Here is a 20,359-nt window from a genome sequence, read left to right as displayed (position 1 = left end):
TCAAGATAGGAACAAACTAAGGGCATCATCGTGATCCTCTCGTCAATCCGCATCGAATGATATATATGTTGACCTTGCAAGGTCAAGGTCAAAGGTTGACCTCAGGTCACGTGACCTCGAGGTCATCATGTATATCATTCGATGCGTCTTGACGAGCTGAACACAATGAGACCATCCACGCGTCTGTATCTTGTTCCTGTACGGAGTTATTGGCCAAAAACCTTTGGTGACCTTTGATGACGTCACATGACCTCACAGCTGCCCAACAGCAAAACAGACCTCAAGGTAGTGAAGGTTGATCGTATATGAAGTCATGTATGGTATATGGGGCCATTCCGACCCGTTTTAGTGGTAAAAACAGGGAGTTGATTTTTCCCCCATTGACTTATAATGGGGAGGTCGCGAAACTGACCTGACCTTAGGTCACCGATATCAAAATTCCGAGATATACAAATTGCACATACTGGTACCCTAACTAAAGCCTGAAGAGAAGAAATTGATCGGTCAAAAACTCTAGCTCTGGCGTGATTGCAAACTTTTCTGAGGTAGGGTCACCAAACCGCCTCTGGTGACCTGACCTGAGGTCAGATCAACTCAAAATTTTCAGACATGTTGCGTAGAAGCCTTTTAGGAAAAGTCAGAAAATTTGAGCTTCCTAGCTCAACGCGTTTGGGAGAAATAACCAAAAAACCTCAGGGGGGGCTCCTGAGGCCCCCCCCCCCCCGCCAGGAATAGGGTTAAGTTACTGTTTAAGTTAAGTGCACTATGTTTTAGTTAAAAGGAAAATCAATTGATTTATTCGGACAACAATGAACGACATTAAATTATGACGCCGGTTCTGAGTCACACAAATACCACAGCTCAGTATAAACACTGCGAAGTAAGCCAGCTTAACTGACATACCTACTTTTACCTATGTATGATAATGCATGTTAATTATTTTAAGTATTTAATTGATTGAGGATTGCACCTCAGCGCTCAGTGAGCACTGATCAGCCTTTGGTTTTATTCAGTGTCTGAATGCGTTTAGCGTGTTCATGTCAAGCTGATCAGACGCAAATGCAGATGAGGTCAAAAATAAGACCGAGACAATCCACTAGGCGCCAGACCACTTAAGTTCAAGGGTCGCCGAAACATTGCTACATTAGCCTGTACACGAGAATCAACAACATAACCCGAGCCCGAGTCATCGAGCTGTGTATCTGTTTGCGCGATGAGGAAGCTCACTTACAATGCGGCTATATCGTTGTAAACGTAACCATTTGTATTTCTATTTGTGTTAACTGTAAGAAGACTACATAAGCGCCGTCTAAATTATAAAAATATAGCCGTAGTGTTATTCTTAGTAATTTGCAACGTCCCGACCTTATTCACGTCAGCGATTAAGCTTATTAAGTTCCAGTATGTTAAATTCACTGGTCTAACGTTACACAACCTGTAGAAGCATACCCATTTTAAATATTTTATTGATGTTTTGTTTTGGTGTCTCCTACCTAATTAATAAGTTAATTCATCGGCATTGAGTGTGTCTTGCCTCCTCGCACTTTTGTAGTCCGGATGGCTAACTGTGCAGTTTGCTATTTACTCCTTACTGGTAGACTGTTCCGCATTGCTTCTTAGACTGCATTCGAGCGCAGCTAAATTAGCCCATCAGCCGCTTTGAAACATTGTTTCAGATTAGTCGATGACAACTAGACCCACAAACAAAAACCAATCAGATAAATAGCATCCATATTTATTACGACTGTCTTAGTTATGCTTCGCGATAACACATCAGCTAACAACACACGGCTAGAAACTATTACATCATGGTATCACAATCACAATAGTGTAATACATTACCAAGTCACGTATGAGGCGCAGCATGCAGTGTTTGTACATGATCGCACAATAGTAGCCCGTCGGAGCAGACCCGTCAGTATAGCATCGACTCCCCATTATATATATATATAAGAGCTCGCCCAGCGCATAGGTCGTCTCGCAATCGACATGAGTATATAATGTATGTACACACTATGAGCAAATCATGCCACGAGTGCGCACGTCGAACGCACACAGGGCAGAGAAGACAGTCTGGCCACAGGCCAGTAAGGAACACCGATTCGAAATCGAACCACGTCACAGCGGGTACACACAAACACCTACAATGTATATCACAGCTGAGCGTAGTGTTGACTTGTGCGGGTCTCGGACTGCGGACCGGCCGGCCCCGGAGGAGCGGTCGGTCACCAGTCCGGCCCTCTCGCACCACACCACTGAAGTCCTCCTCCCAGACACCCCACCCGGCGCGGCCGACACCCTGACCTGACCCGACACAGGCCACTCGGCGAAGCTCGGACGAAGAACGCAGCACCGCTACCGAACCGGTGGGACTAGAGCCTGAGCAGCGCCGTCGCCGCCGCCAAGACGAGCGCCAGTGTCGAGAGCGACGCATGAACAGCACTGCTGCCGCTGCCCTGGCCCGGTCGAGCTGGAAAAGAACAGGACATTGTCAGCCGGGACGTCCTGGGGATTATACACGAGTTTTATGCTTACAAGCTTTGAATAAATGACTCAGCGCTTAAATTTTCCTGGAAATTGATACGTATGAAAGAAGTTTGCCGTTGTTAACATGCGAAAAGCGCCAGCAAACATATAAACCAGAGTTTTACCTCCACGCACTACATGATCACAGAATGAGATACTGTACTTATCATCTCAGCCAAAAGACGTTTTAATTAACATTAAGATCAATCATCATCCCCGACGTTGAGCCTCTCTGTCTCTGACGTCGCCGCTCTAACACCGCGAATATCCTCCGATGACGTCACCGATCTCCACTGACCTGTGATGGGTTTCCAGGGTCTCGTGGTGGTCCGCTGTGTGACTGGCCACGGCGTGGTGCGCGCCTTGGTGGGCGCCGGCGGCAGGCGACGCGTCGGCGCCGTCGGAGGACGGGTGCGTCGGTTCGGCGGCGGCGGCGGAGGAGGTGTCGTGGGGATCAACGTGTTGATGTCGCTGTTGCACGTGTCTGTGGACCGAGAGAGATAAGGTTAGGTTAATTCAGACTGACGGCTGTCCTCGCGATGACACATTCAAGATGGAACTTAGCAGAGGTTGAATGCGTAACCAGAAAGGAATGCAGAAATGTCAACATCGCGGAACGCATGTGGACAGACTTCAGATGAAATGTGAACATGCATCTAGCAATACTTCAGCTGCAGTAAGGCAGAACGCAATCCCTCATCTGAGCTCTAAACGCGTCTCATTAATTCTGTCGATTTGTATCACTTGTCCAGCGGTAAGTCCTACTGCATTCTTTTGAGAGGGGTGACGTCCTTACCGATTCTGTTGATGCGCATCCCGGTCCGTGTGGGGTCGATGCGTCTGCGGCAGCTCTCGTCGGTACCGGCTTCTCCGATGAAGACGCGGCCATTATCCATAACCCGGCCGGCGAAACACTCGTAGGACAGCACGTCTCGCCTCTGAGTGTACGTGTACATGACGTCCCCCTCGTGCCACGTGCCCAGACACCGGTACTCGCGCTCTGCGGAAAGAAGACGGTGGTCAGTACAGGGGTCAGTGCTACTGTTGTAGATTTGCAGCAATCTTTGGTGAAATTCATTAGATTTTAATTGAACGGTTTGAAAAAAAGAGAAAATGATATAAAATGACGTTGGATTTGATAACATCACTGATTTGAAGAAAGCGTAAAGACATTTTACAAGAAAGCCATTGTTTGATTGCATCAATTAATTCTGCGTCGATACAATCATGCAAAGAACATTGACACTTGGGTAGATCTCTGATGACACTGGATTGTCTTTGCATGCATACCGCTGCAAACCGTAGAAAAATATTCATGCGTTTGATATACATGCAACACCCAGTCACCTAATTTTTACACATGCGTGCAGACTGATTGAAGCCCCCACACGTCCTCACTCTATCCTGTCAAGCTGGATCTCGCCACCCGCGGCCGCTCAACCCGATCCGGTGCCCCGACCCGGCCGTGTCAGCCGGCCGGGCCACGGAGCGCCACACACGGTCACCAATTAACATTCCTGCAGCGCAGCCGGCCGCCAGGGGGCGCCAGAGGTCACCGGAGCGCGCCGCCGCCGCGATATTTCAGCAGCCATGTTGATCAAGACAGCCCATATTCAGCCCAGATTCAGCCCGGATTCAGCCCAGATTCGGGACACCTCTGATCAAGCTGAAACTCGCACACAATGTAGGCCATGGCATGCCCAATCCACAGTCCAAGTCATTCGGTGGCACTCCCAGCCGTTTGACCTACAGAGGTCAGCAAAGGTCACGTGGCCACAATTTGCACAGCAGATTGTGGCCCACCCAGTAGAGCTAGAGCGCTAAAAATGGCACCAATCGACTCGCCAGCATCTAATCTTACTTTTCTAACACTCATTTGACCTCTCAAGGTCATGCGATGACCTAAGGTCATTTGTGGGCTATGTCGAAAATACACTTGCACAGCAGTTTTCGAGTAGATGGATTGACCGAATTCCAAATCAAAGCACATCATCGGGTAGCCCATACGCCTTAGTAACTTTCCTTAAAAAATGCTTTTCGATATGTGACCCCGTTTGACCTCGGCAGGTCAAAATGTGCAAATAAACGACACCCAATACGTCGCAGCCCGGATTCAGCCCAGATTCGGGACACCTCCGATCAAGCTAAAACTCGCACACAATGTAGGCCATGACATGCCCAATCCACAGTCCAAGTCATTTGGTGGCACTCCCAGCCGTTTGACCTACAGAGGTCAGCAAAGGTCACGTGGCCCAAATTTGCACAGCAGATTGTGGCCCACCCAGTAGAGCTAGAGCGCTAAAAAATGGCACCAATCGACTCGCCAGCATCCAATCTTACTTTCCCAACACTCATTTGACCTCTCAAGGTCATGCGATGACCTAAGGTCATTTGTGGGCTATGTCGAAAATACACTTGCACAGCAGTTTTCGAGTAGATGGATTGACCGAATTCCAAATCAAAGCACATCATCGGGTAGCGCATAGGCCGTAGTAACTTTCCTTAAAAACCGCTTTTCGATATGTGACCCCGTTTGACCTCGGCAGGTCAAAATGTGCAAATAAACGACACCCAATACGTCGCAGCCCGGATTCAGCCCAGATTCGGGACACCTCCGATCAAGCTGAAAATCGCACACAATGTAGGCCATGACATGCCCAATCCACAGTCCAAGTCAATCGGTGGCACTCCCAGCCGTTTGACCTACAGAGGTCAGCAAAGGTCACGTGGCCAAAATTTGCACAGCAGTTTGTGGCCCACCCAGTAGAGCTAGAGCGCTAAAAATGGCACCAATCGACTCGCCAGCATCTAATCTTACTTTCCCAACACTCATTTGACCTCTCAAGGTCATGCGATGACCTAAGGTCATTTGTGGGCTATGTCGAAAATACACTTGCACAGCAGTTTTCGAGTAGATGGATTGACCGAATTCCAAATCAAAGCACATCATCGGGTAGCCCATACGCCTTAGTAACTTTCCTTAAAAACTGCTTTTCGATATGTGACCCCGTTTGACCTCGGCAGGTCAAAATGTGCAAATAAACGACACTCAATACGTCTCAGCCCGGATTCAGCCCAGATTCTGGACACCTCCGATCAAGCTGAAACTCGCACACAATGTAGGCCATGACATGCCCAATCCACAGTCCAAGTCATTCGGTGGCACTCCCAGCCGTTTGACCTACAGAGGTCAGCAAAGGTCACGTGGCCCAAATTGGCACAGCAGATTGTGGCCCACCCAGTAGAGCTAGAGCGCTAAAAACGGCACCAATCGACTCGCCAGCATCTAATGTTACTTTCCGAACACTCATTTGACCTCTCGAAGTCATGCGATGACCTAAGGTCATTTGTGGGCTATGTCGAAAATACACTTGCACAGCAGTTTTCGAGTAGATGGATTGACCAAATTCGAAATCAAAGCACATCATCGGGTAGCCCATAGGCCGTAGTAACTTTCCTCAAAAACCGCTTTTCAATATGTGACCCCGTTTGACCTCGGCAGCTCAAAATGTGCAAATAAACGACACTCAATACGTCTCAGCCCGGATTCAGCCCAGATTCGGGACACCTCCGATTAAGCTGAAACTCGCACACAATGTAGGCCATGACATGCCCAATCCACAGTCCAAGTCATTCGATGGCACTCCCAGCCGTTTGACCTACAGAGGTCAGCAAAGGTCACGTGGCCCAAATTTGCACAGTAGATTGTGGCCCACCCAGTAGAGCTAGAGCGCTAAAATGGCACCAATCGAATCGCCAGCATCTAATCTTACTTTCCCAACACTCATTTGACCTCTCAAGGTCATGCGATGACCTAAGGTCATTTGTGGGCTATGTCGAAAATACACTTGCACAGCAGTTTTCGAGTAGATGGATTGACCGAATTCCAAATCAAAGCACATCATCGGGTAGCCCATAGGCCGTAGTAACTTTCCTTAAAACCGCTTTTCGATATGTGACCCCGTTTGACCTCGGCAGGTCAAAATGTGCAAATAAACGACACTCAATACGTCGCAGCCCGGATTCAGCCCAGATTCGGGACACCTCCGATCAAGCTGAAACTCGCACACAATGTAGGCCATGACATGCCCAATCCACAGTCCAAGTCATTCGGTGGCACTCCCAGCCGTTTGACCTACAGAGGTCAGCAAAGGTCACGTGGCCCAAATTTGCACAGCATATTGTGGCCCACCCAGTAGAGCAAGAGCGCTAAAAATGGCACCAATCGACTCGCCAGCATCTAATCTTACTTTCCCAACACTCATTTGACCTCTCAAGGTCATGCGATGACCTAAGGTCATTTGTGGGCTATGTCGAAAATACACTTGCACAGCAGTTTTCGAGTAGATGGATTGACCGAATTCCAAATCAAAGCACATCATCGGGTAGCCCATAGGCCGTAGTAACTTTCCTTAAAAACCGCTTTTCGATATGTGACCCCGTTTGACCTCGGCAGGTCAAAATGTGCAAATAAACGACTGGATTCAGCCCGAATCTGGGCTGAATCCGGACTTCGACGTATTGAGTGTCGTTTATTTGCACATTTTGACCTGCCGAGGTCAAACGGGGTCATATATCGAAAAGCGGTTTTTAAGGAAAGTTACTACGGCCTATGGGCTTTGATTTGGAATTTGGTCAATCCATCTACTCGAAAACTGCTGTGCAAGTGTATTTTCGACATAGCCCACAAATGACCTTAGGTCATCGCATGACTTCGAGAGGTCAAATGAGTGTTGGGAAAGTAAGATTAGATGCTGGCGAGTCGATTGGTGCCGTTTTTAGCGCTCTAGCTCTACTGGGTGGGCCACAATCTGCTGTGCAAATTTGGGCCACGTGACCTTTGCTGACCTCTGTAGGTCAAACGGCTGGGAGTGCCACCGAATGACTTGGACTGTGGATTGGGCATGTCATGGCCTACATTGTGTGCGAGTTTCAGCTTGATCGGAGGTGTCCCGAATCTGGGCTGAATCCGGGCTGCGACGTATTGAGTGTCGTTTATTTGCACATTTTGACCTGCCGAGGTCAAACGGGGTCACATATCGAAAAGCGGTTTTTAAGGAAAGTTACTAAGGCCTATGGGCTACCCGATGATGTGCTTTGATTTGGAATTCGGTCAATCCATCTACTCGAAAACTGCTGTGCAAGTGTATTTTCGACATAGCCCACAAATGACCTTAGGTCATCGCATGACCTTGAGAGGTCAAATGAGTGTTGGGAAAGTAAGATTAGATGCTGGCGAGTCGATTGGTGCCATTTTTAGCGCTCTAGCTCTACTGGGTGGGCCACAATCTGCTGTGCAAATTTGGGCCACGTGACCTTTGCTGACCTCTGTAGGCCAAACGGCTGGGAGTGCCACCAAATGACTTGGACTGTGGATTGGGCATGTCATGGCCTACATTGTGTTCGAGTTTCAGCTTGATCGGAGGTGCCCGAATCTGGGCTGAATCCGGGCTGCGACGTATAGGGTCTCGTTTATTTGCACATTTTGACCTGCCGAGGTCAAACGGGGTCACATATCGAAAAGCGGTTTTTAAGGAAAGTTACTAAGGCCTATGGGCTACCCGATGATGTGCTTTGATTTGGAATTCGGTCAATCCATCTACTCGAAAACTGCTGTGCAAGTGTATTTTCGACAAAGCCCACAAATGACCTTAGGTCATCGCATGACCTTGAGAGGTCAAATGAGTCTTGGGAGAGTAAGATTAGATGCTGGCGAGTCGATTGGTGCCATTTTTAGCGCTCTAGCTCTACTGGGTGGGCCACAAACTGCTGTGCAAATTTGGGCCACGTGACCTTTGCTGACCTCTGTAGGTCAAACGGCTGGGAGTGCCACCGATTGACTTGGACTGTGGATTGGGCATGTCATGGCCTACATTGTGTGCGAGTTTCAGCTTGATCGGAGGTGTCCCGAATCTGGGCTGAATCCGGGCTGTGACGTATTGGGTGTCGTTTATTTGCACATTTTGACCTGCCGAGGTCAAACGGGGTCACATATCGAAAAGCCGTTTTTAAGGAAAGTTACTACGGCCTATGCGCTACCCGATGATGTGCTTTGATTTGGAATTCGGTCAATCCATCTACTCGAAAACTGCTGTGCAAGTGTATTTTCGACATAGCCCACAAATGACCTTAGGTCATCGCATGACCTTGAGAGGTCAAATGAGTGTTAGGAAAGTAAGATTAGATGCTGGCGAGTCGATTGGTGCCATTTTTAGCGCTCTAGCTCTACTGGGTGGGCCACAATCTGCTGTGCAAATTTGGGCCACGTGACCTTTGCTGACCTCTGTAGGTCAAACGGCTGGGAGTGCCACCGAATGACTTAGACTGTGGATTGGGCATGTCATGGCCTACATTGTGTGCGAGTTTCAGCTTGATCGGAGGTGTCCCGAATCTGGGCTGAATCCGGGCTGCGACGTATTGGGTGTCGTTTATTTGCACATTTTGACCTGCCGAGGTCAAACGGGGTCACATATCGAAAAGCAGTTTTTAAGAAAAGTTACTACGGCCTATGGGCTACCCGATGATGTGCTTTGATTTGGAATTCGGTCAATCCATCTACTCGAAAACTACTGTGCAAGTGTATTTTCGACATAGCCCACAAATGACCTTAGGTCATCGCATGACCTTGAGAAGTCAAATGAGTGTTGGGAAAGTAAGATTAGATGCTGGCGAGTCGATTGGTGCCAATTTTAGCGCTCGAGCTCTACTGGGTGGCCCACAATCTGCTGTGCAAATTTGGGCCACGTGACCTTTGCTGACCTCTGTAGGTCAAACGGCTGGGAGTGCCACCGAATGACTTGGACTGTGGATTGGGCATGTCATGGCCTACATTGTGTGCGAGTTTCAGCTTGATCGGAGGTGTCCCGAATCTGGGCTGAATCCGGGCTGCGACGTATTGAGTGTCGTTTATTTGCACATTTTGACCTGCCGAGGTCAAACGGGGTCACATATCGAAAAGCGGTTTTTAAGGAAAGTTACTAATGCCTATGGGCTACCCGATGATGTGCTTTGATTTGGAATTCGGTCAATCCATCTACTCGAAAACTGCTGTGCAAGTGTATTTTCGACATAGCCCACAAATGACCTTAGGTCATCGCATGACCTTGAGAGGTCAAATGAGTGTTGGGAAAGTAAGATTAGATGCTGGCGAGTCGATTGGTGCCATTTTTAGCGCTCTAGCTCTACTGGGTGGGCCACAATCTGCTGTGCAAATTTGGGCCACGTGACCTTTGCTGACCTCTGTAGGCCAAACGGCTGGGAGTGCCACCAAATGACTTGGACTGTGGATTGGGCATGTCATGGCCTACATTGTGTTCGAGTTTCAGCTTGATCGGAGGTGCCCGAATCTGGGCTGAATCCGGGCTGCGACGTATAGGGTCTCGTTTATTTGCACATTTTGACCTGCCGAGGTCAAACGGGGTCACATATCGAAAAGCGGTTTTTAAGGAAAGTTACTAAGGCCTATGGGCTACCCGATGATGTGCTTTGATTTGGAATTCGGTCAATCCATCTACTCGAAAACTGCTGTGCAAGTGTATTTTCGACAAAGCCCACAAATGACCTTAGGTCATCGCATGACCTTGAGAGGTCAAATGAGTGTTGGGAGAGTAAGATTAGATGCTGGCGAGTCGATTGGTGCCATTTTTAGCGCTCTAGCTCTACTGGGTGGGCCACAAACTGCTGTGCAAATTTGGGCCACGTGACCTTTGCTGACCTCTGTAGGTCAAACGGCTGGGAGTGCCACCGATTGACTTGGACTGTGGATTGGGCATGTCATGGCCTACATTGTGTGCGAGTTTCAGCTTGATCGGAGGTGTCCCGAATCTGGGCTGAATCCGGGCTGCGACGTATTGGGTGTCGTTTATTTGCACATTTTGACCTGCCGAGGTCAAACGGGGTCACATATCGAAAAGCCGTTTTTAAGGAAAGTTACTACGGCCTATGCGCTACCCGATGATGTGCTTTGATTTGGAATTCGGTCAATCCATCTACTCGAAAACTGCTGTGCAATTGTATTTTCGACATAGCCCACAAATGATCTTAGGTCATCGCATGACCTTGAGAGGTCAAATGAGTGTCGGGAAAGTAAGATTAGATGCTGGCGAGTCTATTGGTGCCATTTTTAGCGCTCTAACTCTACTGGGTGGGCCACAATCTGCTGTGCAAATTTGGGCCACGTGACCTTTGCTGACCTCTGTAGGTCAAACGGCTGGGAGTGCCACCGAATGACTTGGACTGTGGATTGGGCATGTCATGGCCTACATTGTGTGCGAGTTTCAGCTTGATCGGAGGTGTCCCGAATCTGGGCTGAATCCGGGCTGCGACGTATTGGGTAACGTTTATTTGCACATTTTGACCTGCCGAGGTCAAACGGGGTCACATATCGAAAAGCTGTTTTTAAGGAAAGTTACTACGGCCTATGGGCTACCCGATGATGTGCTTTGATTTGGAATTCGGTCAATCCATCTACTCGAAAACTGCTGTGCAAGTGTATTTTCGACATAGCCCACAAATGACCTTAGGTCATCGCATGACCTTGAGAGGTCAAATGAGTGTTGGGAAAGTAAGATTAGATGCTGGCGAGTCGATTGGTGCCATTTTTAGCGCTCTAGCTCTACTGGGTGGGCCACAATCTGCTGTGCAAATTTGGGCCACGTGACCTTTGCTGACCTCTGTAGGTCAAACGGCTGGAAGTGCCACCGAATGACTTGGACTGTGGATTGGGCATGTCATGGCCTACATTGTGTGCGAGTTTCAGCTTGATCGGAGGTGTCCCGAATCTGGGCTGAATCCGGGCTGCGACGTATTGGGTGTCGTTTATTTGCACATTTTGACCTGCCGAGGTCAAACGGGGTCACATATCGAAAAGCGGTTTTTAAGGAAAGTTACTACGGCCTATGCGCTACCCGATGATGTGCTTTGATTTGGAATTCGGTCAATCCATCTACTCGAAAACTGCTGTGCAAGTGTATTTTCGACATAGCCCACAAATGACCTTAGGTCATCGCATGACCTTGAGAGGTCAAATGAGTGTTGGGAAAGTAAGATTAGATGCTGGCGAGTCGATTGGTGCCATTTTTAGCGCTCTAGCTCTACTGGGTGGGCCACAATCTGCTGTGCAAATTTGGGCCACGTGACCTTTGCTGACCTCTGTAGGTCAAACGGCTGGGAGTGCCACCGAATGACTTAGACTGTGGATTGGGCATGTCATGGCCTACATTGTGTGCGAGTTTCAGCTTGATCGGAGGTGTCCCGAATCTGGGCTGAATCCGGGCTGCGACGTATTGGGTGTCGTTTATTTGCACATTTTGACCTGCCGAGGTCAAACGGGGTCACATATCGAAAAGCAGTTTTTAAGAAAAGTTACTACGGCCTATGGGCTACCCGATGATGTGCTTTGATTTGGAATTCGGTCAATCCATCTACTCGAAAACTGCTGTGCAAGTGTATTTTCGACAAAGCCCACAAATGACCTTAGGTCATCGCATGACCTTGAGAGGTCAAATGAGTGTTGGGAAAGTAAGATTAGATGCTGGCGAGTCGATTGGTGCCATTTTTAGCGCTCTAGCTCTACTGGGTGGGCCACAAACTGCTGTGCAAATTTGGGCCACGTGACCTTTGCTGACCTCTGTAGGTCAAACGGCTGGGAGTGCCACCGATTGACTTGGACTGTGGATTGGGCATGTCATGGCCTACATTGTGTGCGAGTTTCAGCTTGATCGGAGGTGTCCCGAATCTGGGCTGAATCCGGGCTGCGACGTATTGGGTGTCGTTTATTTGCACATTTTGACCTGCCGAGGTCAAACGGGGTCACATATCGAAAAGCCGTTTTTAAGGAAAGTTACTACGGCCTATGCGCTACCCGATGATGTGCTTTGATTTGGAATTCGGTCAATCCATCTACTCGAAAACTGCTGTGCAATTGTATTTTCGACATAGCCCACAAATGATCTTAGGTCATCGCATGACCTTGAGAGGTCAAATGAGTGTCGGGAAAGTAAGATTAGATGCTGGCGAGTCTATTGGTGCCATTTTTAGCGCTCTAACTCTACTGGGTGGGCCACAATCTGCTGTGCAAATTTGGGCCACGTGACCTTTGCTGACCTCTGTAGGTCAAACGGCTGGGAGTGCCACCGAATGACTTGGACTGTGGATTGGGCATGTCATGGCCTACATTGTGTGCGAGTTTCAGCTTGATCGGAGGTGTCCCGAATCTGGGCTGAATCCGGGCTGCGACGTATTGGGTAACGTTTATTTGCACATTTTGACCTGCCGAGGTCAAACGGGGTCACATATCGAAAAGCTGTTTTTTAAGGAAAGTTACTACGGCCTATGGGCTACCCGATGATGTGCTTTGATTTGGAATTCGGTCAATCCATCTACTCGAAAACTGCTGTGCAAGTGTATTTTCGACATAGCCCACAAATGACCTTAGGTCATCGCATGACCTTGAGAGGTCAAATGAGTGTTGGGAAAGTAAGATTAGATGCTGGCGAGTCGATTGGTGCCATTTTTAGCGCTCTAGCTCTACTGGGTGGGCCACAATCTGCTGTGCAAATTTGGGCCACGTGACCTTTGCTGACCTCTGTAGGTCAAACGGCTGGGAGTGCCACCGAATGACTTAGACTGTGGATTGGGCATGTCATGGCCTACATTGTGTGCGAGTTTCAGCTTGATCGGAGGTGTCCCGAATCTGGGCTGAATCCGGGCTGCGACGTATTGGGTGTCGTTTATTTGCACATTTTGACCTGCCGAGGTCAAACGGGGTCACATATCGAAAAGCAGTTTTTAAGAAAAGTTACTACGGCCTATGGGCTACCCGATGATGTGCTTTGATTTGGAATTCGGTCAATCCATCTACTCGAAAACTACTGTGCAAGTGTATTTTCGACATAGCCCACAAATGACCTTAGGTCATCGCATGACCTTGAGAGGTCAAATGAGTGTTGGGAAAGTAAGATTAGATGCTGGCGAGTCGATTGGTGCCAATTTTAGCGCTCGAGCTCTACTGGGTGGCCCACAATCTGCTGTGCAAATTTGGGCCACGTGACCTTTGCTGACCTCTGTAGGCCAAACGGCTGGGAGTGCCACCGAATGACTTGGACTGTGGATTGGGCATGTCATGGCCTACATTGTGTTCGAATTTCAGCTTGATCGGAGGTGTCCCGAATCTGGGCTGAATCCGGGCTGCGACGTATTGGGTGTCGTTTATTTGCACATTTTGACCTGCCGAGGTCAAACGGGGTCACATATCGAAAAGCGGTTTTGAAGGAAAGTTACTACGGTCTATGGGCTACCCGATGATGTGCTTTGATTTGGAATTCGGTCAATCCATCTACTCGAAAACTGCTGTGCAAGTGTATTTTCGACATAGCCCACAAATGACCTTAGGTCATCGCATGACCTTGAGAGGTCAAATGAGTGTTGGGAAAGTAAGATTAGATGCTGGCGAGTCGATTGGTGACATTTTTAGCGCTCTAGCTCTACTGGGTGGGCCACAATCTGCTGTGCAAATTTGGGCCACGTGACCTTTGCTGACCTCTCTAGGTCAAACGGCTGGGAGTGCCACCGAATGACTTGGACTGTGGATTGGGCATGTCATGGCCTACATTGTGTGCGAGTTTCAGCTTGATCGGAGGTGTCCCGAATCTGGGCTGAATCCGGGCTGAATCTGGGCTGAATAGGGGCTGTCTTGACGGACATTCAGCAGCCAGCCTCTATCTAACGACCCGACCGCAGCTGGCAAAAAGCCAGCCGTCTGGCGAGCGGCGAGAACCCGCTCGCGCCCGGAGTTCCCCAGCGGCTCAGTTACGGCCAATAGCCGCCGGGAGGGTGTGTCAAGCAGTGCCACCGCGGCTGGGCGCCGATTGGCAATGAGTGACCGGAATGCACACTCACCGCGCAAGAGAAATCGCTTCCGCCGGCAATGCCCGTCACATCCGATCGGCGTGCCGCGAGCGGCGTCCGAGAAACCCTGACGCATTTCATAGCCGTGAATCAGCGCCGACGTGCCGTAAAGAGGTGGTTAGGCCCGTGCGGGGCATTATTTAGAACCGCCGGGACCGCCCTAAAAACGACCTCCCCTATCTCCGGAGCGATGCGGCCTTCCCTCCCCGCCGGAGCAGCCCTCAGAGCATAACCATGAGAGAGGCGGGCGTCGTGACCGCACTATTCATGGCCGCGCGGTCGTGTCGTCCAATCGACAGAGGCATCCCGCGCCACCCGCGGCCACCAACCAGCCACTGGTGTCGTGCCCCGCAATGTGACGCCTCATCGGGTCATCGCGTCGCGTCATCGTGTCATCGCTCCGCGCCGCAGAGACGTCACTCGGCCCCGAGCTCCTCCGTGAGTTTTCGTGACGCCTCGCGTTGCCCTGGGCAGCCCCACGCTGGCATGCACTCTGATTCGAGCGGCAAAGTGCCGAGAAAAGCCGTCACACCGCAGTGTCACCGCCAGCCGACTCGGCGCATTCCTCAGGCGGCAGTGACCCCGCGCCGCGTCGCATTTGCCGCGGCGAGGCGTGACGCGCCGCGAGTGTCTCGTGGTCCACGAGCGACGCCGAGCTCACGCGCCGGTGACAGTGGCTCACTTTTCCCGATCGCGCGGTGCGCCGCAGGAGCCCGCAGCGGAACGGAAAACGGTCTCACGACGGCGACAGGCCGCGCTGCGAGCCCGTCAGGAAAAGTGCGCCTCACCGGATGGCCACGGGCGTCATTACCGGGTACAAACCGATGTCGGCACCGCGCTCCTGGAAGTGGTAATGCCTCAGTCGCGACGGGAAACGGCGCACGTCGGAAGACGAATGAGAGAGATTAGACTAATGATAGCCGATTGGGCTTAATGGTGGCGATTGTCACACTGCTCCGATGTGATTGTTTCTACACGATTCCTGAAGGCCCTTGGGACTTGGGTAACCTCTGAGACTGTCATTACAACTAATGAGAATGATGGCTCGATACAAGCTCATGATTACCTCGTTCGACGGCAAAGGGGATAAACCGGTTACCGACATGGATACTAGCGAGATATCGTTATGCTCCAAAGCCCGAGAGCAGACTTCAGAGCACTCGTCCAGACCCGGTCTCTGTCCGCGGTCCCGCGCGGCCAGCGGCGGCGGCCTCGCGGCCCGCGCGCGCCGGTCGTCGGCAGCAGTCGTTTCTCAGAGGCGGCTCGGTAATGGTGAGAGGCGGCCGTCACTGGAAGGAACGTGCCCGGCCGGCGGCCGACCGCACCTGGGAACAGTCGGCACCGGAGCGGCACCGCCCCACCGCGCGCCGTGGTGAGAAAAACGCCGTAACCGCCCGCTCACGAGTGCTCTCTCATGTCGGCGCACTCAGTCAGGAATGACAGCCGCGCTGGCGATCACGGGATTCGATCGAGGCCGATATCGCGGAGCCGCTGTCGGCCGGTTGAGTGGACAGAACACCGGCTTCGTGACCTCGCGGAAGGTCGCCGGTCCGGCCGGCCGATCCCACGCCGACCGTCTGGCGCAATGTCGGCGCCTGTGAACCTGCAGACCAAACCGGGCCTCCCTCGCCTCGCCGGGCCAGTCGCTTCCGGGCGGCCGGACCAGAGCAAACTAGCTCGATGTGTGTGCGGGGGGGGGGGGTATGTGTGTGTCCGCTTGTGTGTCCGGAAGTGCGCACGCGGCGGAAAGGCAGGGCGAGGCTGCTGGTGGCGCCCCGCCCTCCTCTCCCTCGGCCGCCCTCCTGTGCCGCAGCCACTCCCTGCAGACAAAGCCGGTCCGACCGGCGCACCGCCCAGCACCATCGGCCAATTTGCCACCGGTGCGCCCGGCGCCCGTGTTTGTGTGTGTGTGTGTGCGTGTGTACTCTCGGCGGCTGTATTATCGCAGGACCGCGGTGAGTCGACTCACCACAACCGTCCCTCCAGCCAGCGCCAATTACCACTCAGTCCACACAGATAATTTGCCATTCATATTGTAATGATGTTTACAGACCATAATTGATTTTCTGACAGGTCCGATCGTATCAAATCTGCATGATTGACGCCAAAGTGGAACGTGGCTCGCGCCTTTTCCGACACCATAGGCGGAAATGATTGTCTCGAGAAACGCAGAAAATATGCAGCCCGAGACGGCCGACACACTTTGCGTGGGTCATTAGGCGTTTACGGCAGTGTTTAACATAGCGTCTTCGCCTAGTTTTGGATGTGTTGGTACGCGTGATAGCCGAGGTGAAAGCGCCGGCTCCATATCTTTAGGCCGAGGTGTGGACTGAGGCCGAGCGAACGATGCGTGAAATGTGACATGAAATTAGATGGATTAGTAGCCACTGTGGAATTAAAATGACGACTTTATAAGACATTCAGTCATTCGTGGCGTTACTTGGAAACGACAAAAGCCGGTACTTAAACACTTCAAGTGTAGCATAAATGCTCACTGGAGTGATGACACGTCAGCAAAGTGGGGTGTGAGCTTGACGGGTGTTTCTTTGATGGGGAGTTACAAGCGGGCTTTGCGGGTGCAGTGGGCACAGTGAGGTCGGGGGTCTCCAAACGACAAACAGTCGGTGCTCGAGGTGGGTGGTGCGGTCACGGAGAGTTAACCTCCAGCGGTGCGACCCGGAGCGCCACAATGCAGAGACGTTCCGCTCTAGAGAGCATCGGTCCCGTTAGGGCCCGGAGACCGTCCCTCGCTCTCGCTTCCTCTGGATGGTCTGCTTCTGTTTTATTGGCCGGCACAGGGCACGGATGTCATGTCCCGAATCGTTGTCCATCCTGGCCGAAATTCGATTGCGGCATAAAGTTGTCAATATTAATTGCGGTGAATTGTAGGTGACCCGCGCCAACGGCACGCTGTCGTGCCTATGTTTTGCAATGTGCGTGACTATCTTGCTGTGCTTCGCGTGCTGTGGCGTCAAGCGTTCCGAGATTTCACATCACGAAGGACTACCTTCTCTGAACCTGGACAGCGGCGGCGACAGCGCGATGCGGGAGGTCGCGCCTCGCGGGTCACCGGGCCCTCGTATCGCCTGTCCGCCGCTGAAGCTGCCCACCGGACTCGACCACGGCCAGTCCTCTGGCTCCGCGGACGGCGGGGGAAGGACGGGGGTGGAGGTGGCGACGCGTCCCCGGGAGGACACCCAGCGGTCGTAGGCCTCCGGTCGGGGCGGCGCCGGCGGATACTGACGACGCTGGCGGCGCGGGCGACGGGACTGGCCGGGTGCGGCACCCCGCACCGGCCGGAGCCGCGGCCGGCCCGGCAGAGCGGTCAGAACCAGTGGGCGGTGTGACCGCGTCCGAACGGGGGAGGGGGAAGGAGGAGAGGGGCGGATTAGAGGAGGTCGGGATGAGACAGTGCTGGCGCCTGAAACCAGCGACCCGTCAGCTCACCGTCACCAAATATGGACAGCCGAAGTACCGGACAAGACAGATAGACAAGAGTTAGTCAAAAGTTACACACAAGAATTAGCAAGTTATCAAAAGGCAACGAAATGTGTTTTGATGAAAGCCGCTTCTCTTCCAGGAATTTTGACATGACGAAGCTTTACTTCATGAGCGTTTATCTCATGACATAAATGCCCAATAATCTGGCGCCTCAACAAAAAAGCTAAGACTGATCCCAATCTTTAAATCTGATCGCGGTTGACGAATCCTGAAGCGGCTTTCAGCAAAAACGCCGATTACAAGAAAAGAGGATGCCCCTATCTACCCCATCCAAGTCGTGAGCCCATCGCCACGTTCCACCGGACACCAGTTGGGTTTGGACAGTTACCTGAATGTCTTTTATACAGCATGCAACAGGTAAGCAGAAGAGTTGCGGCGAAGTGAAATAGATGCAGTCGCTTACCTTCGTAGATGTCCGAGGCGTTCTCGCAGCTGATGACGGTGTAGAACATGATGTCCGGGTTGTTGCAGTCCGAGTAGAGCTTGGCGCACAGCTGGTCTCCAGTTTCGGGAATGACGCCCTCGTACTCTCCGGCAACGGGACAGGAGGCCTCCTGGTGAATTTGCTTCCCTGCAGAAACCAAACGCACCACATTAGGAAAGGTGTGTGGGTGAGTGTTAAAGTGCTGACGGTGCTCACAGAACATCCTGGTCACTTGATGAAGAGGTTAATCCCGACCGGTAAGTTGACGAGCTGGGAGCGGAAACAAGTTGCGGCGCGCGTATGTTCCTCGTCGCCCGGGAATTCCTACTCAGAGCGCAGAAACTGGTCGGACGTTCCGAATCCGGGAAAAGGCGGCTTTCTTTCGGCTCCGCGAGCCGTTTCCTGTGCCGACTGACCGCTGGAAAACCTTTAAATCTATGACCCAATCAACCTGTAGCTCACCTGGCCAGACGGCTATTTTTTTGTCGTCGGGATAAAGACGTTGGCTGGGGACAGGTTAAGCCCTTTCGGCCCATGGATTGCCCCTTTCTGTCATTAGCACGATACTATCGCCGAGGCCCGATAGAATCGCCGTGGGGACGGGAAAACTGCGCCGCTCCGATCCCCCGCAGACGGGCGTGGCTCGACTTTGGCCGCGACGCGGCACAGCGGGGCGGCACGGGAAGGCGGAGGGGTGCGGGAATTCGCTGATTGGGCGGTCGCGAGCGGCGAGGGTCCCGGCGCCACCTCCCTGGTGGGTGGTCCCCGCCCGGCACCCCTTGTCGTCGCGGCGCCCGACGAAAATTAGGATGTCAGCGGTCTTCACGCCAGCCAATTCCACGCCAATCCTTTGCAAAAGCATTTCCGGCTTTGATTCCGCGCGAGTGCTTTGATGTGGCGTGAGCTTTCAGCGCACAGTACCAATGCATCGTTACGCATTGCGCACGATGCGTGAACATCCAATGCGCGAGTGGAGAGCCAGCAATGAGTTCAATGAAGCGTGAGAAACAACATCACCGGTCTCCGTTCCACCGCGGCGGCTGGCGGACGCGCGCTTACCACCGGCGTCTGGCGGATTACGATAAACGGCTTATCAAACGTTCAGGCAACCGTCGCAGATGAGAGCTGACGCTAATGCGACCAAGTGTGCGCCCGTTTTCCAGCCGGCCTGCTCCGCACAAACCAGCGCGGTGCGGCCGAGGAACCATACAGTCCCGACCGCTGGGGAGCCCGTGCGCAGCGCGTGCGACGGTCTCGCCGCCTTGTTGCGGGCTCATTGTTGTCGCGCGGAGGTGCCGCCTCCTCGCCGCTGTGTCCTTGTTGTGTGGGCCGGCCGCGATATCCCAGTCACACCGAGGTGTCCTCACTCTGTTGTTCCTACAGTCCCTGTCGTCTCTATTGTCTCCGACGTCCGCCTGTCTGGCTGTGTCCAGGCTGGCGCCCCCAGTGAACGGACCGCCCAATGTACCGTGTCGCATTAGCGCGCTGTTTGTCGGTGTGTGTCTGTGTGTCACGCGGCGCGCGGTGTCACAACACGTCAGCACCTGCGGTGTGCGCGGCGGGTGTCGGTGACTCACTTCCTTGTGTGATCCAGCTGGTCTCCAGAAACTGGTGAGGCTCGCACATGTCGTCTGTCGGCTCGTTGGCAGGGCTCAAACCTGGAACACAAGACACAGGTCAGGCAGGAATATTGACCAAACTGCAGAAAGTTGCACGTCTCTGTCGAAAGAGTGTGCTCTAGACTCGAAGCTCTCTTCGTTTATTACATAACCATGATTGATTTATAATGGTGGTCGATTGATAGAGACCCGGAGGCTGCATGTTAGATTCTTTTAGACCTGCGATTCTTTCACCTCACGTAAGTGGGGCATCCATAAAAAGCCCACACTTTAGCTGATCAGGGAAACAGCACCTCAATGCAACGGTAACTAGCGGACGGTTTGTGCGTGCAGCTGAGGTCAAAGACGCAGCCCATTGTTATTCGTTATCGCGGCATCCCAC

The 20,359-nt window shown here is 52.0% G+C and overlaps 1 protein-coding gene across 1 annotated transcript in view; it reads right to left on the bottom strand.

The window, feature by feature from the left end:
* Window positions 1-1,719: 1,719 nt before the first annotated feature.
* The window catches only part of LOC122390574, a 40,593-nt gene continuing 21,953 nt past the window's right edge, over window positions 1,720-20,359 (bottom strand). Inside the window, exons 8-12 of the mRNA XM_043383664.1 lie at window positions 19,936-20,016; window positions 18,338-18,505; window positions 3,323-3,526; window positions 2,825-3,010; window positions 1,720-2,470 (exon numbers count right to left, since the gene is read on the bottom strand). Coding sequence (XP_043239599.1) covers window positions 2,373-2,470; window positions 2,825-3,010; window positions 3,323-3,526; window positions 18,338-18,505; window positions 19,936-20,016 — 737 coding nt within the window. The 3' untranslated portion in view covers window positions 1,720-2,372. The remainder of the gene's footprint in view (window positions 2,471-2,824; window positions 3,011-3,322; window positions 3,527-18,337; window positions 18,506-19,935; window positions 20,017-20,359) is intronic.

The sequence above is a fragment of the Amphibalanus amphitrite genome, unplaced genomic scaffold (assembly GCF_019059575.1).
Source record: "Amphibalanus amphitrite isolate SeventyFive unplaced genomic scaffold, NRLGWU_Aamphi_draft 000401F_arrow, whole genome shotgun sequence".
Classification (NCBI taxonomy): domain Eukaryota; kingdom Metazoa; phylum Arthropoda; class Thecostraca; order Balanomorpha; family Balanidae; genus Amphibalanus; species Amphibalanus amphitrite.
Note: the sequence above shows the minus strand (reverse complement) of the source record. Positions and strands in the feature narration are given on the sequence as shown.